Genomic DNA, 14760 nt, shown 5'->3' with positions numbered 1-14760 from the left:
GTATATCACACGAAATTACGTTCACAGCGTAATGCGGCGTATGAAGACGGTAATTGTATGGCGTTGCGTGTATATCATACACAACTCCTTCCGTAGATCCCATCGAGGATACGTGTGGGCTGAGCAAGCCGGTTGAACCCCTTGTGGGAAGTGGCCAGCCAAAAACCAGGCTTGCTTTCTTGTTGCAGCGCCCAACAACAGATAGCGTTGTTTGTTGGTTTAGCTCCAACCTGAATCCATGATAATCGACGGTATCGACATTCGTCTTTACATTACATGATTTACCTAGCGCGATTGGCAATGTGGCAAATTAGTTAGGGGATTCATGATAGGCTGTGAGATGAAATTTAATACAGATCATTACAACATACAACAATATTTGCAGAGTTGGTCCTCAAAGTGCTTCTCATGGTCTTCTCCACCACAAACTATAAAAATGGACTGATTGCCCGTCGACGAGAATGTTATTGCAGGAGAGCAATGACCCGAATTTTATCTTTTAACTTTTCTATTCTTACTAGTACATTCATCGCCTTGACAACATTAACACAATCCGTATTACATTCAATCTACTAGCAGAGTCCCTCTACCTACAACATTCAACCTCCAACACTTCGCATTCCAGGACTACGCCCACAGATCACCGTCATGGAAGCTAAACACTCCTATTCATCTACGCCTTTAACCGAGGATCGAAAACAACAAGACTCCTTCCAGCAGGAGTCGAACTTGTCCCGTTATTCCTCATCACAAAGCTCCCAGACCTACACTAGCGTACCTTCTGGTACTGGAGCTTCAGGACAAAGCGCAACTAGTTTTACGGAAAACATGGAACTACATCATTATCAAGTTGTATTCGCTTATCAGTTAGTTATTGTTATTTTTTTTTCTGTTTTTCTTTTCTTTAAGAGTGATGGAGTGATGCTTGTAAGCTCAAGTGCGGGACATCAGCTAATTTCCTCATTAGGCAAGCCCTATCCGCAGATCAGCAAGACTTCATCCACGCTGGTTCCTGGGACACAATCGAGCCACACTCCGATACCTTCATTATCGAAAACGATTCTATTCTCTCCCCAACCTACCGAAACGGCGCCGCCGTCGAGCCTGCGAGTCGAGCAAATGGTGAAGATACAGAGGGAGGCGAGGCCGTCGGACTCTTCAGAGCCAGTCAACATCGCAAGGTGTAAATGGAACTGGAACAAGCAATATATGTTAGTTATGTATTCAATGCGCTTTCAGTAATTTTTTGGCGCAACGGGTACAACTAGTTAGGGTGTTGATGGTTAAATGCTGCTCGGCATGGGAGACTAACGTCATGGCCACGCGTAGCTTAATTTCGGTGCAAGCATACCATTTTTGGCTACTTTTTGGCTATTTTTCTGTTACAATATGTTGATTTGACATAGAATATACATTTAATCATACAAATTTTGCACTTTTGCTAGCGCCCGTGTGGTAAACTGGACTTCATCGTTTGTCTTCTCATGACCATCCAAGGACTTGGGCTCGGTCGCGATAATCGTTATTGGGCTGTCTGATTCCAGACGGATCAGCAAACGGATACCTAGTGGGGGTCCTAGGCTTACTTACGGAAGCTTACTGGTAAGAGAAGACGAAATGCGTTTCTGATTCCTATTGACTTGAATTGATTGGATCACTACCTGTAACGGTACTACGTAGCTCGTCGAGTACAGAAGCCCAGCGAACACTACCTACTTCAATGGTTTCAAAAAATATACATGGTATGGGCCAACTACCTAGATACAAGTTTCTTGTCATAATTAGAATGAGTCAAGGAGTATAATGTACAATCTCGTTTCATTCATTCGATAATATCTAAACCGTATTAGTTCGCGATGGAGTAATTTCATACACGGGAATGACCGATGAACCCGAAGAAATGATCCGGGCGGCCTAGAACAGGTTTACTATCGCAATGACAGATATATTTTCCATTGGATTGAAGATATTGGTGGATATCCATAAGCAGTGTGGATATATCACACAGAGATTCAGATTCAGGCAGGGTTACACTAGAAGCAAATACCCATGCCAACCCACATAAATCAAGTCTAAGTCCCTATGCCGAGTCGCAAGTGATCTAATTAATCCATATCAATAGTAATCAGTGTTAATTAAAAAACACTCCTCTTCTCTCTTATCCGTATGTACGATGCGGGAAATAGTATTCGACATTTCAAACTGCGCAGGGAGACAAACAACCCACGGGTCACACAATACAGGAGGAAATAGGTATACTACCTAGCATCGCCACGGGCCGCCGTAGGGATTCACGAATCACTCGCGATCCAAACCTACCTATGGTACCAAATTTCAATATGACCTGGTTAATCTTGTTAGCATACGAACTATGCGATAAATGAAGTATAAGAACCCTCTTCCTGTCGACAATAAGATTATCAACTTAAGTTTTTCTCTCTTCTTAAGTACCCAGTCATCTGTTCTTGACTGTATCAATCAAAGTCAACAGAGTTATTTCATACTTCAATCCTCACATTACCTTGAAGCTTCCACGCCTACACTTAAGAACGACACCTACAAGTCACCACCATGGAAGCCATACAGGTCCGCTCATTCATCTCTTTGCCTGAAGGTTCCAAGCAACAAGACTCCCCCAAACAGGAGCCCAGTCACTTCCATCGACCCTCCCCCAAAAGCTCCAGGACCTATACCAACGCACCCACTGGTACTGGACATGGAGCCTCGGGGCAAAGTGTAACTACCCTTACGGAGCATGTGGAACCAAATCACTATCAAGCTATATTTGCCCATCAGTTGGTTATTTTTTTTTCCTCCTTATCTTTCCTTCTTCAAGAATGATATGGTGACGCTCGTAAGTTCAAGTCCGAAACATCAGCTAATTCCTCACATTAGGCAAACCCTATCCGCAGATCAGCAAGACCTGATGCACGCCGGTTCCTGGGCCACGATCGAGCCACGCACCGATCCCTTCGGCATCGAAAACGATCCCATTCTATCCCCAATTCACCGTGCCGGCGCCACCACCGATTCTGCGAGACAGGGAACTGAGACGACCGATTGCAGCGGAAGGGAAAATACCGAGGAAGCCGTGGGAATTCTCAGGGCAAGTCTACACCACAAGGTGTAAGCCGAACCAGCAACATTTATTTGATGTGCTATGAATTATTTTTCATTGGCGCAAAGGATATGTCGCATACCTAAATACCGGTAGGATTTGTACTACTACTTATGATGAATGGACGGATGGCGCTCGGAACAGGATACACAGGAGACTGGAAACAAAAATATGTTACTATGTATGTTACGATCATGGGCAATGTCTGGTAATGTCGTGACAAGCACACCATTTCGGGTTATTTGTTTTTATTTCTATTCGGTTACAGCACGCTCATTTTATCTAGTATACATGGAATCATACAAAAGATTGCTCTTGTGCCGGCGCATATGTGGTAAAAGTGGTCACCCAGGCATCAAGATCAAGGACTTCTGGGTAAATGGCGCTTGTCATGGATAATTTAATTCCACTACAAGCACCCAATTTCGGGCCTTTTTTTTCGCTACAGCATAATAATTTTACTTAGAATATACATTTGAATCATACAAAATTGAACTTGTACCGCCGCACATGTGGTAGGTAAATTGGACTTTATCGTTTGTCCTCCAAAGGACATGGATGGAGTTAGGGCTCGGTCGCGACAACCCTAACACATCCCAGCAGTATAATACAAATCAGGCCTGATTGGGCCATCTGATTCCAGATCAGACTGGCCATATCCCTTCCCTCCATAAGTTATATCAACAACATTAATCACATCCCTCCTCTTATCCCACCCGCGCCAAAGCCTCAGCCTAAGCGGCGACCTCCTAAATCGGCAACGCAGCAGTAGGCAACAACATCTCCTCCCCTTCCGGATCTGCTTTCCGCATCTCCAACCTCCGTCTTATAGGTTGCCCATTCCCAATTCTGAATTTATAATGACTTTGCCGCTTTTGTTGTACTTGCGCTTCTGTTCTGATCTCGAGGTATTCTCTATTCGTAACATCGATTCTGTGATGGAGTTCTGCATCGTTTTCTTCAGTGGTGGCCGCGGTGCGTTTGGTGATCGTTTCGTCGGCGGGGAGGTTGTTGATGTATGCTGATGCTAGGGATATATCGCTTCTCTATAGATCTAGTCAGAACTCTGAATCGGAGGGCATATAATGTGTCGAAAGAGGGACTTACCTCGAGATGATCATATAAATGAGGTCTTGCATCCACCATCCCAGCACCCAAGAGAGCCGCAACGCATAGACTTATTATTTGAAGGAATCGCATTTTGTTTTTTTTTTTTTTTTATCGTGCTAAGGGGAAGGATATCTCAAAACAAGCTTTTTTTTTGTTTCTTACTTTTATTCAAAAGAGAATGCTCAAAAATAAAATAAAATAATCGAATGAATGTATGAAAGAATCGAAAAGGTACATGTACCGTCGAGTCTGTCCTGCAGGTATCGACTTGGCTGGTTTCAATAAAAAAGCTTTGATCGAACAAGGAAGGAAAAAGTTTTGTTCCAAGGCTCGGCGTGCAGGAGGTTTTATATATTTGACTGACACAGATTTCCATTAAATGAAAGTACTGACTACGTAGATAAGGATAAGTTCACGTTTGACGAAGACTTGGCTATGTGCAGAGGCTGAGACGGGGGGTGTATGATTCATGTTTGAGAGTCATTACTTTACCCAGCCCTAGTATGTACGTGCGTACATCGGCAAGAACGGATGTTATTGATTCGTTTTTTTCTCGGGCGTGGAGACTTTACTCGCGGTTATTCGGTGACTACTACTAAGTAACTAATTATATTAAAACTGTTTCATTTCTATGAAGCGTGCGCTGACGAATTTGGGAAACTCCTCCCGTTTGACCATGGTGATGGCCCGTTAGCCCTAATTGACTCCTTGAAATGCGATAGTACACGCAGACGACTACCTGGATCGGTCAAGGCGGGGACATGGAGCGATTCAAGACTGTCTGGTATGTTTGGACTATGTTTTGTAGAAATATGAAGTGTGAAATATTTCTAGGTATGTTCAGATAGACTTAAAGTGGCTTAAGGGACGAGTCTGTCTCACTACGGACCGTTGCCGGTTTCGTGAAACCCCGGGGCTACGGTGGTAGGTAGGGGCCACAGCCGTTTTGATTCCACGGACTGCTCAACTGTGTAGTACTACCAGTAGAGTAACAAGTCCGTCGTCGACAAGAACTGATTCTATTTCTCAATATGCCAATCATATTTTTATACATTTTTATTTTTTCATTAGTTAAAATGCGGGTCGCGACCGGCAGCTAGGTACCTTAATTAGTATACAGGTTCCTAGGTTGTCTAGACCTCAGGAAAGGGGCTTTAGAATATCAAGATTCCATTTGTCGGTACATGCTCTATCAATGCAAAAAAGGAGATGCAAACGAGACTAACAAGAAACCGTGCACATACCCAAGTTTCGATAATGAAACGGCTCCCACAAAACAGGAAAAACAAAAGAGAACGCCACAAACGCCTTCTGCAAGACATCTCCCTGCTTGATGATATCATATATGCCCATCTAACCACAATCATAATCCTCTTATCATTTGTTGTGTATCAACAAGTTGTGGAACGATGTCCAATGGTCGGAGTCCACATATCTAAACAAAGTCATCAGTACGATTCCTTCGGTTTGATTTAGTAGAGAGGCGGCGAACTTACATATATGTCATACTACTCCTCAAACTGCTCACAATAGACTCTGGATGCCATCGGAACACATACATGACAGCCGCCCAGCTGAGTGCCGCAAACGCCGGCCATGCATTTTCCTGTATCCGTGAACGAGATTCGGGCGTAATAAGTGAGGAGAGCGGGTGCATGTTTGGTTGCACGGAAAGACTAGCGAGGGCGAGAACAACTCGCGCGAAGACGTATATGACGATCTTCCATAAGTCAGAAACCTGCCATGTGAAATACAAAGCTTGAGATGAGTGAACGTACCTGCTGGCTGACACTACCCGAATTCCTGCCAAAGACGACGTAACCACCTAGCAGACCTGCAAAAAAGGTGTCGTAGGGCCCTTCCTTGGGTCCTGTGGGGTTCAAATATTTCATCGCAAACATTGCACTCTTATAAATGACGGCGAATCTGGCAAGGTTGCTGGCATGTTGCCGGGTAGCTTTGAGGACGAGCTTAACTTTTTCGCGGAATCTGTTGACGACCGACAAGTCAGCGCGGAGACTCCCAGCAGGGAGTAGAAGGAGAACTTACGTTCCCGACCGGAAAAGGAATACCATCCTGCATCATGAGATTGTTATTATAAACGTTCCCGATCGGAGAGTTTCGTTGAGGCTTACACCAAGGCATGTGGAAATCGGACTTTGGCGCCGTACACGGCGCCGTTACGGGCGGCTTTGAGAAGAATAAGGAGAGGTTTCAGATTTGGATTGAGTGCGATGGCGTCGAGGGTGTCCTACCATAGAATAAACAATTAGTTCAACTCCAAACAACGATACACACAACGTTTAAACTCACCATGATGGAATCCATGATCACAGGATGTTCTCGGCTGGCAGAAACAAATCCTGGCCCGTTGAAGCAAGTATGTACCGAGAACTCTCAAGCGATTCTAGTCCAGAGAACCAGGACTGTCGTAAAGCTTCAGAATGTTGAAGCAAATCTGTGATATCATTGAAGGTTGTTTATGGACAGGAATTCAGTGGTATTAGTCTGCTCGGATGAAGCTGGGGGTCGCATCCCGCTCGACATGACAGAAGAGTTTCTGGGGAACCCGAGGCCTCGGCATGTGAATGTCCGCACCGCAAGGGACTGCCGGTACGACGTCACTGATCACATGACCTAGATTTCTGCCTGTATACTCAGGCACCAGATTTAATATATCAATCTCGTATAACTAAATAACTACCACTCTGTGCAAGACACTAAGCTCAACTCACTAGTAATGAAAATTCCCTCCTCTCCGGATTTTCTCTCACCAACCCTCATGCAGGGTTACTAAATCAAACAGTTTTGCGTCGTGTCCCTGCGCAAGATTCTCCAAATCAGATAATTCCACGAGCTTATTTATCAAGTCCATGGCCTGGTTCATATCAACAGGAGCACTAACGAGTTCACGACTAGTTTTAGGTCTTTTTTTTGGAGCCAGATAAATAAATAGCATAGAAGGCGGGGACGCCAACTTACTTCCATATATGAGCGGTAGGGAAGGGTCCGACTAATATATTGGCCTTATGATTCAATGTTTGATGTACCGTAGGCACCAATGCATTTTTTCTATGCGCCAGGTGGACAATATATAGAGTAAATTATTATAAACTCGTCAAACAACATAGATGTGTACACAACCCAACCAACGCCATACAAAAGGTAAAACAATCAAGCAGCAACCATTTTGAACCGATCATGCCAATCTGGGCTTTTTCGAACGGCTTTTCTTATCTTCATCGACATCCATCATATCCACATCGGAAGCAGCCTCCTCATCCACAAACGTAATCTCCTCACTCACATCTGATCCATAATTCGATGCCTCGTCATCTTCTCCCTCATCCTCGGAATCCGTATCCACACCAGCCCTCCTCTTAAGACCCTTCATCTTACGCGTCTGCAAGTTCGACAGATCTTGCTTACCGAGATGCACACGACCGACCTTATCACCGATAGCGTCCATGGTAATATTCTTCTTGGTTCGGCCTTCTTCGTTAGGTCTCTTGCCCTGTTTCATAGCTTCCTTCATAACATCGGGGTCTGCGTCGCGGACACGGCCAATTCTGAAATCAAATTTGGGGCCTACTTCATCGAGCTCGACGCGGGGTAGTTTGTGGCCGCTGCGTCTCGTACGGATCTTGTACCATCGTAAATGGATTACAGGCATCAAACCGGCTTCGGCAGGTTCTTCGGCGCCAACCATCATAATGTATTGCAGACCCTCAACATCAATTTTGTCGGTTTCTTCACCCTTGAACATATCCAACAGCACGCTCTTGACCATGGCGTAAGTGTTGGATGTAGCATCCTCCCATATACTACCCGCAAACAGAATCATAGGCTTAATTCCAACCTCAATCTCAAGTTTCAACGCACTAGGCGCAGGAATCGCTTCTCCATCCGCAGGCGGTAGGAGCAATAACTCAAACATCTCCAACACTTTTTTATTGTATATCCGCACAAGAGTTAGGCAATTGGGTCGCTTTTTGTTGCTGCTTCCATACACCACGATACCGCATTCATTCTTGTCAGCCAAAAATTCGATGCTCTCTGTACTTTCGAAGGGGTGGACATTGTCGTTCTTCTTGTGGAATAGGACCGAGTTGGGGTTCGTTAAGCCGTGGATTGTCTTGAGTAAAGTGTTGAGTGGGAGAGGACATTTTGTACCATGGAGGAGGAGGGTACGTTTGGGGGGTTCGATGAGTTGGGGTTCCTTTTTCTTGAGAAGGCGCGCCGTGCGCGGATTTTTGGGCTTTCTGTTTTGTTGCAATGTTTTGTTAGTATGATTGATTTTTGTTGCTTCATGGTTTTCCGAAGCATCGAGGAGAAATTCGACGCACAAATGGGACAACCATGCAACGATTTTCCGAGATGTAGATGGGAATTGGCTTACACTTCACGAAGCATCTTGAAAGCAGATATTTAATTTCTCACTTTCAAACCGATACTGTTGTCTATTGACAAGGTGGGTTACCTCCGAAGCTAGACAAGTCCGAGTGAAGAAAAAAGTTCAGGATAATTTTTCTTGGCGCTTACCGTATCTTATCGATAGCTTATCGTGACAGATAAGCTTCGCCATTGTCGCGTGGATTGAGCCTGTTACCATACCAAGGATGAAATACAAACGAGGCTCGATTTTAGTTTCTTTCTTACTATCTTGGTGCTGAAGGAGTGGACTCAGTAGACTCTAGCTTAACATTTAGGGTCTCTACTAAAGCATCGGAGTTCGAGTACGCACTGCCGGATCGTTGTTGCTACATAGGCGTACGCCGTACGGGTAGGGCTAAACCCGCAACGAACTGACTACGAGTTCATACTACGTAGTAGACGAGTTTTCCTTATATTTAATTAACCTGTGATTATTGTATCCTTCATGTGCTAACTACTAGAAATTGCTATGCTCAAATGAGGATGTACTTCGAAGTGAACTACATTATTAAGACTAGCTAGATCCTGCCAAGACCATCTGACACACCAACAGTTTCGCCTCGTCGGTCCCGAAACAGGAACATCCCGATTACCCCCTAATGGCAGTATAACACTACATCAGACAGACTCCGCTGCAGGGTATACGTATAGCACTACTGATTTAAAAACTAACTATTAGGGAGGCGCCACACACGGTAATGGTCCAAAGTGCGACGTTTTTGAGACCGTTCGAACCGATAGTTCCTCCTTACAGGTAGGAACTAAGTAATAACCTGTCAGAATATGGTCATTTTTCTCTAAATGTTCAAATAGAATACGCGTTCAACCCGAAACAGATGATAGATGGACCCTTTTGTTTGAGATGGAAGCATTAGATGAACATGCCACCTTTTTATTTAATCAACAGGAGAGCGCTATTAGTTAATTCCACCTTCTTCTGCTTCTCTGACTAATTGATTCCTTTACTTTCTTTGCTGTCTTTCGTTCATTTCTTTCAATTCTTATTGCACTGGGTGCAACTGTTTCTAATCTCACGTCATTCCTTTTTTTTTTCCTAGCACGCTCGGTGGAAATCAGATCACAGCTTGCTGAGCAGGCAGTATCGGTCACTGCCAGAGCAATTGTCCGAGTACGAAAAGAAGTCGGAAGGGGATAATCAATATGCGTCGAGCGATTCTGTTCTGTCTTCTCGCATTTTTGTTCGAGTTCAACGTAAGTTATAGTCAATGATTGTGTTTGCACTGCAGAGGTTAACAGAGATCAAGGATGTTGCCCTCGCTCGTCGACATCCATTCAACGGAATCAACGTGCTTAACATAGATGCCGACGGGACACGCGGAGACAATCATAAGGATGGGAAGGGCAATGGCAACCGGAAGGGCGGTAGTACCCGGGTATCGCGTTCAGCAAGCGCCGTGAGAACTGCGAGTGCTGCGGACGTTGGCAGTATAACGAGTGTAGCGATCGCAGCAGGTATTGGCAGTAGACCGGGGGTATCAAGTTCCGCAAGCGCCGTGAGCGTTGCGATCGCATCGAGTGTTGGCAGTACACCGGGCGTATCGAGTTCAGCAAGCGCCGTCAGAACTGCGAGTGCTGCGGACATTGGCAGAGTAACAAGTGTAGCAATCGCAGCGAGTATTGGCCGTACATCGAGTGTGTCGAGTTCAGCGAGCGCCGTGAGTGTTACTATCGCAGCGAGTGTTGGTAGTACACAGGGTGTATCGGGTTCAGCAAGCGCAGTGAGCGTTGCGGGTGCTGCGAGTGCTGCGACCAGGTATGTCCATCTAGACTAGAAACTCATATTGTGACGACTCTAATACAGCTCTAGCCGAACCGTCGGTATTATCGTGCCTTTGAATCCGGCAACTGCATCAACCTCCACAACAGCCGCAGTACAAAGCACGGCTCTTTCATCAGAAGCCGTCCAGCAACCGTCTTCTGTGGCGGGTAAGTATCAGCATCTGGATTGTTATATAAACTCGCGCTAATTGAGACCAGTCACAAGCACCGCAACTATTGCACAGGCAACACAGACGATAGTTGTGACGGCCAGCAATGGAGCTGCCACGATTACCGATGGGGGTGCGACAATCATCATCTCTCAAGTAGGCGGTCAACAAGGAGCAACAGACACAACCACTACGGCCGCTCCCTCAGCTACTGTGTCTGTCGTTATTGTATCGTCTCCAAGTACCGTTGTTGTCACGGCCGACTTGACCACTGCCAGTGCTCCGGCAACTGCCTCCACATCAACTACGGCACCTGAAATAAGCATTCCAGGAATTGGAACTAACTCGGTTGTAACCCCGCTGGCCGGAGAAACAAGCCCAACTGTTCCAGCTGCTACAGGTGTCCAAGCCACCTCTTTCGTCACGTCTGCAATTGCAAGTGCTGCAACCAACGCTGCAGCTGCTGTCGCGGCCAATGGTCAGGATGCCTGCCAATGTGCTTGTGCATGCCCGGCGAATTTCATGTTACAGGCGCCCGCAAAATCATCAACAACTCCGCAAGCGATCCCGTCAACTTCAACGTCGTCAACGTCGTCAACATCGTCCCCCACCTCCAGTCAAAGCTCAACCACTACAACGACAGCAACAGCTATTGATGGTCAGGCAGGTGCATCAACACCAACAATAGCAATCATAGACACGTCGGCTATAACGACATCAGCTACTTCAATTGACACCTCAACCACGAGCGTGCCTCTTTTGGCGTCCGGAACATCAGTCGTGCAACCGGTATTGCCTGCTTCTGCAAGCTCGACCTCCAGTATAAAATCAAGCCCGACTTCAATCACTGTAACAGAAACTACAGCACCGATTCAGCCTACCAATGTGAATATCAATACTGTTGCGCTCCATTCTGCATTGACGATAAAGATCGGTGGATAAGTATGAAGATTTTTGCGAATAGAGGACCTTTGTATCGAAGGAGTTTTGGTCTGGAGAATTACCCACTGTGTTGACTTGCAGAAATAAACCTTAGCTAGAACAATAATATTATCCCGCTAAACAATGTATCTCCGCAGTGCACATAGCAAAGCAGTCATTGTTCTCCAAGGCATATTCCCCGGAATCTTTTGACTTCCGTAGTTACGGCTCTGCTTGATGTGGCCCTCAAGACTGGACATGGGCCTCGAGACGTGCCTTTTTGGCTCTACGCTTCATTTCCCGCTTGGAAAGAGGCTTTTCAATTTCTTGAGCAGAGTCCACGGAAGCTTTCCGTTTCAAATTTTCTCCATTCTTATCCAGAATAGTGACAGTTTGTTCGACCTTTTTCTTTGATGCATCGTCGACTTTCTTCGGTGCCTCCTTTTCACCACCATCGACCACGTCGATAACGCCTCGCCAACTTGTCCTTTTGAGACTCGACAAGGCCACAACTTTCCGAGCTTCCTCACAGATAGCTTCTTTGCCTCGCTCATGAGATAATCCCCAAACACATGCGAGATTGACCACATCCATTGGTGCGCGGATGGCCAATGCTCGCTTCGCCTCACTCGATATGATGATGCCTCGACCCCTTGTGGCTCTGATAAGACTCATGGCATTGCCGATGAGATTTCTGCGTGCTTCCAACCCACTTCCAGTAATTCCAGGACTGTAACATATTTCAAACCGTACCCCTCTCGAGATCGCGGACGAGACAGTCTTGAATTTGAAGTGAAAAGGAAGGCGGACAGACAGATCTAAAGAGATCAAGTCGCAGTCAAGATTTGTGCAAGCATTTAACAAGCTCTTTTCATTCATAGGTCGTACGGCAACGATCGAGAATAATGGTATCAGATTTGCCATGCGGTAACTCTGGGATGGATCGGACAGGACGAGGTTGAGGCGCGTCAACAGCGTGAGGGACTTTGGAGCATTAGATGGAAGTTGAGGAGCTGCCAAATTCGGGGGTAATTTGCCTGACATCGTTTGGGACAGTGCTACTGTTGTATACCCAACTGAACAAGTCTAGATTAGCGGCTGATTCACTCTAGGACGAAGCATCGTCGTTTACCTTCGGCAAGAAAGTTGAGGGTATTAGTCAATTGAGCATCATCGGCTGAATATGGAACGTTGAGGTCATAGAACATCTTGAAACTGCCCTGTAAGAAGCATCTACTGCAACTTCAGCTTCTGAATACTCGAAAGAAACAATAAACAAAAAAAAAATATCAGTCGCACGAGAAGAAGAAGAGAAATGTTCATCTCGTTTAGGCTGGCAGCTTCCTAAAAAATATTAACTGGTGCACTCACCGCCTTCGCTCCGAGCCAATAATATCAGCTCCCTGCTATCGACACCAGACGAGCAACCGGAACCTTTGAGCGAGATAAAAATGTCATGGCCAGCCATCCCATAAAAACCCACATCTCTCCATTCAATTTGCGAACCATCCTGCGGCTCTGTTACGTTGTATTTGTTGTCGATCGCTAATATTTTTTGATTTTGCCTCCTTTCTTTTACTAATAGCTGCCCCGTCTGCAACGCATACGTGAGTTTCGTCTCTTATCTGGCCGCCTGTTGATTCGTCTACCCCGCTTTCGACATTTCCATCAGAAAGCCCAACTGTGGGCACGACCTTTCTTCAACACCACAAGATGGCGCGAGTCTATGCAGATGTCAACACGCATATGCCCCGCTCCTATTGGGATTATGATAGTGTGAACATATCATGGGGTGCATTGGAGAATTACGAGGTTGTTCGCAAGATTGGTGAGTGGTGGAGGCTCTGGATTGTGATTGATGCACCAGAGGCTAACTTGGACATTTCGCAGGCCGAGGAAAGTATTCCGAAGTCTTTGAAGGAATCAATGTGGTCAACTATCAGAAATGTGTGATTAAGGTCTTGAAGCCGGTGAAGAAGAAGAAGATAAAGCGTGAAATCAAGATTCTCCAAAATCTCTCAGGTGGACCGAATGTCGTCGCTCTTCTCGATGTTGTCAGGGATAATCAAAGCAAAACACCCAGTCTTGTCTTCGAATTTGTCAACAATACCGACTTCCGCACTCTCTATCCTCGCTTTGTCGACTATGACGTCCGTTACTACATCTTCGAACTCCTCAAGGCTCTCGACTTTTGTCATAGTAAGGGTATTATGCATCGGGATGTCAAGCCACACAATGTAATGATCGATCATGAGAATCGCAAGGTATGTTTCCATCAGAGATCAAATATTGGTTGTATCCGTACTGATGGACTGTCAGCTGCGTTTGATTGATTGGGGTCTGGCGGAATTCTATCACAAAGGCACAGAATACAACGTACGCGTCGCCTCGCGTTACTTCAAGGGACCCGAGCTCCTTGTCGATTTCCAGGAATACGACTACTCTCTTGATATGTGGTCTCTCGGTGCGATGTTTGCTTCTATGATTTTCCGCAAGGAGCCTTTCTTTCACGGTATCAGCAACGCCGACCAGCTTGTGAAGATCGCCAAAGTACTCGGTACCGAAGAACTCTTTGAATACCTTGACAAATACGACATCGAGTTAGACTCCCAATATGACGACATTCTATCGCGCTATCCCAAGAAGCCATGGCATTCATTTGTCAATGCCGAGAACCAACGATTCGTGAGCAATGAAGCCATCGATTTCCTTGACAAGTTGCTTAAATACGATCATGCGGTATGTTCGGAACCCGATATCGAGCTTCCCTGTGCTATCCAGTAATGTGTGACTAATTCTTTTATAGGAACGTCTTACTGCGCAAGAAGCAATGGCTCATCCATACTTTGCCCCTGTCCGCGCGGGTGCTGCGGGCCAAAACAGTGCTACCGCTCCACAGTCTTAGGTGCTCGAAAGATCAACGAACGCTCTGATTTATACCGAAAGAACAATCAGCATATACTAGCATGCCAAAAATACACGTATTCACAGTTATCTTTTCCCCGTCTCGACTCTTTACCTTTAATGGCATGACCATCAATCCCTCCGATATGAGCTCCCAAGAACCCCCGGACAGACGGTGATAGCTTAGAGATTGGCAATTACTGAGACGCGTTTCATTTTGGTACCTGCTAATGGCAAATAATCTTCGATATATCCAACCTTGAACAAACTATAAGGAGCCATCATACTCCTTTCCATTTCGCTGTCCTGATGGATTTCTATACG

The 14760-nt window shown here is 45.7% G+C and overlaps 8 protein-coding genes across 8 annotated transcripts; 4 read left to right on the top strand and 4 right to left on the bottom strand.

Moving 5' to 3' along the window:
- Positions 1 to 648: 648 nt before the first annotated feature.
- Positions 649 to 1187, top strand: EYB26_007774 (uncharacterized protein; the record flags this gene model as incomplete). The annotated part of the gene is made up of 2 exons (XM_054267035.1): positions 649 to 866; positions 968 to 1187. The coding sequence occupies 2 exons, from the start codon at positions 649 to 651 to the stop codon at positions 1185 to 1187; spliced, it is 438 nt and encodes a 145-aa protein (XP_054123010.1).
- Positions 1188 to 2571: 1384 nt separating this feature from the next.
- EYB26_007773 (uncharacterized protein) lies at positions 2572 to 3130 on the top strand (the record flags this gene model as incomplete). Its single annotated transcript, XM_054267034.1, has 2 exons — positions 2572 to 2795; positions 2896 to 3130. 2 exons carry the CDS (start codon positions 2572 to 2574, stop codon positions 3128 to 3130), a joined length of 459 nt encoding a protein of 152 aa, XP_054123009.1.
- A 737-nt stretch (positions 3131 to 3867) lies between these two features.
- Positions 3868 to 4318, bottom strand: EYB26_007772 (uncharacterized protein; the record flags this gene model as incomplete). The annotated part of the gene is made up of 2 exons (XM_054267033.1): positions 3868 to 4164; positions 4226 to 4318. 2 exons carry the CDS (start codon positions 4316 to 4318, stop codon positions 3868 to 3870), a joined length of 390 nt encoding a protein of 129 aa, XP_054123008.1.
- Positions 4319 to 5605: 1287 nt separating this feature from the next.
- On the bottom strand, positions 5606 to 6544 carry EYB26_007771 (uncharacterized protein; the record flags this gene model as incomplete). The annotated part of the gene is made up of 6 exons (XM_054267032.1): positions 5606 to 5663; positions 5725 to 5948; positions 6007 to 6217; positions 6278 to 6304; positions 6364 to 6479; positions 6542 to 6544. 6 exons carry the CDS (start codon positions 6542 to 6544, stop codon positions 5606 to 5608), a joined length of 639 nt encoding a protein of 212 aa, XP_054123007.1.
- An 883-nt stretch (positions 6545 to 7427) lies between these two features.
- EYB26_007770 (uncharacterized protein) lies at positions 7428 to 8641 on the bottom strand (the record flags this gene model as incomplete). The annotated part of the gene is made up of 2 exons (XM_054267031.1): positions 7428 to 8490; positions 8628 to 8641. The coding sequence occupies 2 exons, from the start codon at positions 8639 to 8641 to the stop codon at positions 7428 to 7430; spliced, it is 1077 nt and encodes a 358-aa protein (XP_054123006.1).
- Positions 8642 to 9823: 1182 nt separating this feature from the next.
- EYB26_007769 (uncharacterized protein) lies at positions 9824 to 11553 on the top strand (the record flags this gene model as incomplete). The annotated part of the gene is made up of 4 exons (XM_054267030.1): positions 9824 to 9874; positions 9928 to 10436; positions 10491 to 10609; positions 10661 to 11553. 4 exons carry the CDS (start codon positions 9824 to 9826, stop codon positions 11551 to 11553), a joined length of 1572 nt encoding a protein of 523 aa, XP_054123005.1.
- A 225-nt stretch (positions 11554 to 11778) lies between these two features.
- On the bottom strand, positions 11779 to 12740 carry EYB26_007768 (uncharacterized protein; the record flags this gene model as incomplete). The annotated part of the gene is made up of 2 exons (XM_054267029.1): positions 11779 to 12608; positions 12665 to 12740. The coding sequence occupies 2 exons, from the start codon at positions 12738 to 12740 to the stop codon at positions 11779 to 11781; spliced, it is 906 nt and encodes a 301-aa protein (XP_054123004.1).
- Positions 12741 to 13245: 505 nt separating this feature from the next.
- Positions 13246 to 14437, top strand: EYB26_007767 (uncharacterized protein; the record flags this gene model as incomplete). Its single annotated transcript, XM_054267028.1, has 4 exons — positions 13246 to 13360; positions 13423 to 13796; positions 13852 to 14271; positions 14339 to 14437. 4 exons carry the CDS (start codon positions 13246 to 13248, stop codon positions 14435 to 14437), a joined length of 1008 nt encoding a protein of 335 aa, XP_054123003.1.
- Positions 14438 to 14760: the final 323 nt, after the last annotated feature.

Source organism: Talaromyces marneffei, chromosome 6, assembly GCF_009556855.1.
Source record: "Talaromyces marneffei chromosome 6, complete sequence".
NCBI classification, from domain to species: Eukaryota; Fungi; Ascomycota; class Eurotiomycetes; order Eurotiales; family Trichocomaceae; genus Talaromyces; species Talaromyces marneffei.
This window is presented reverse-complemented; position numbering and strand designations above follow the sequence as displayed.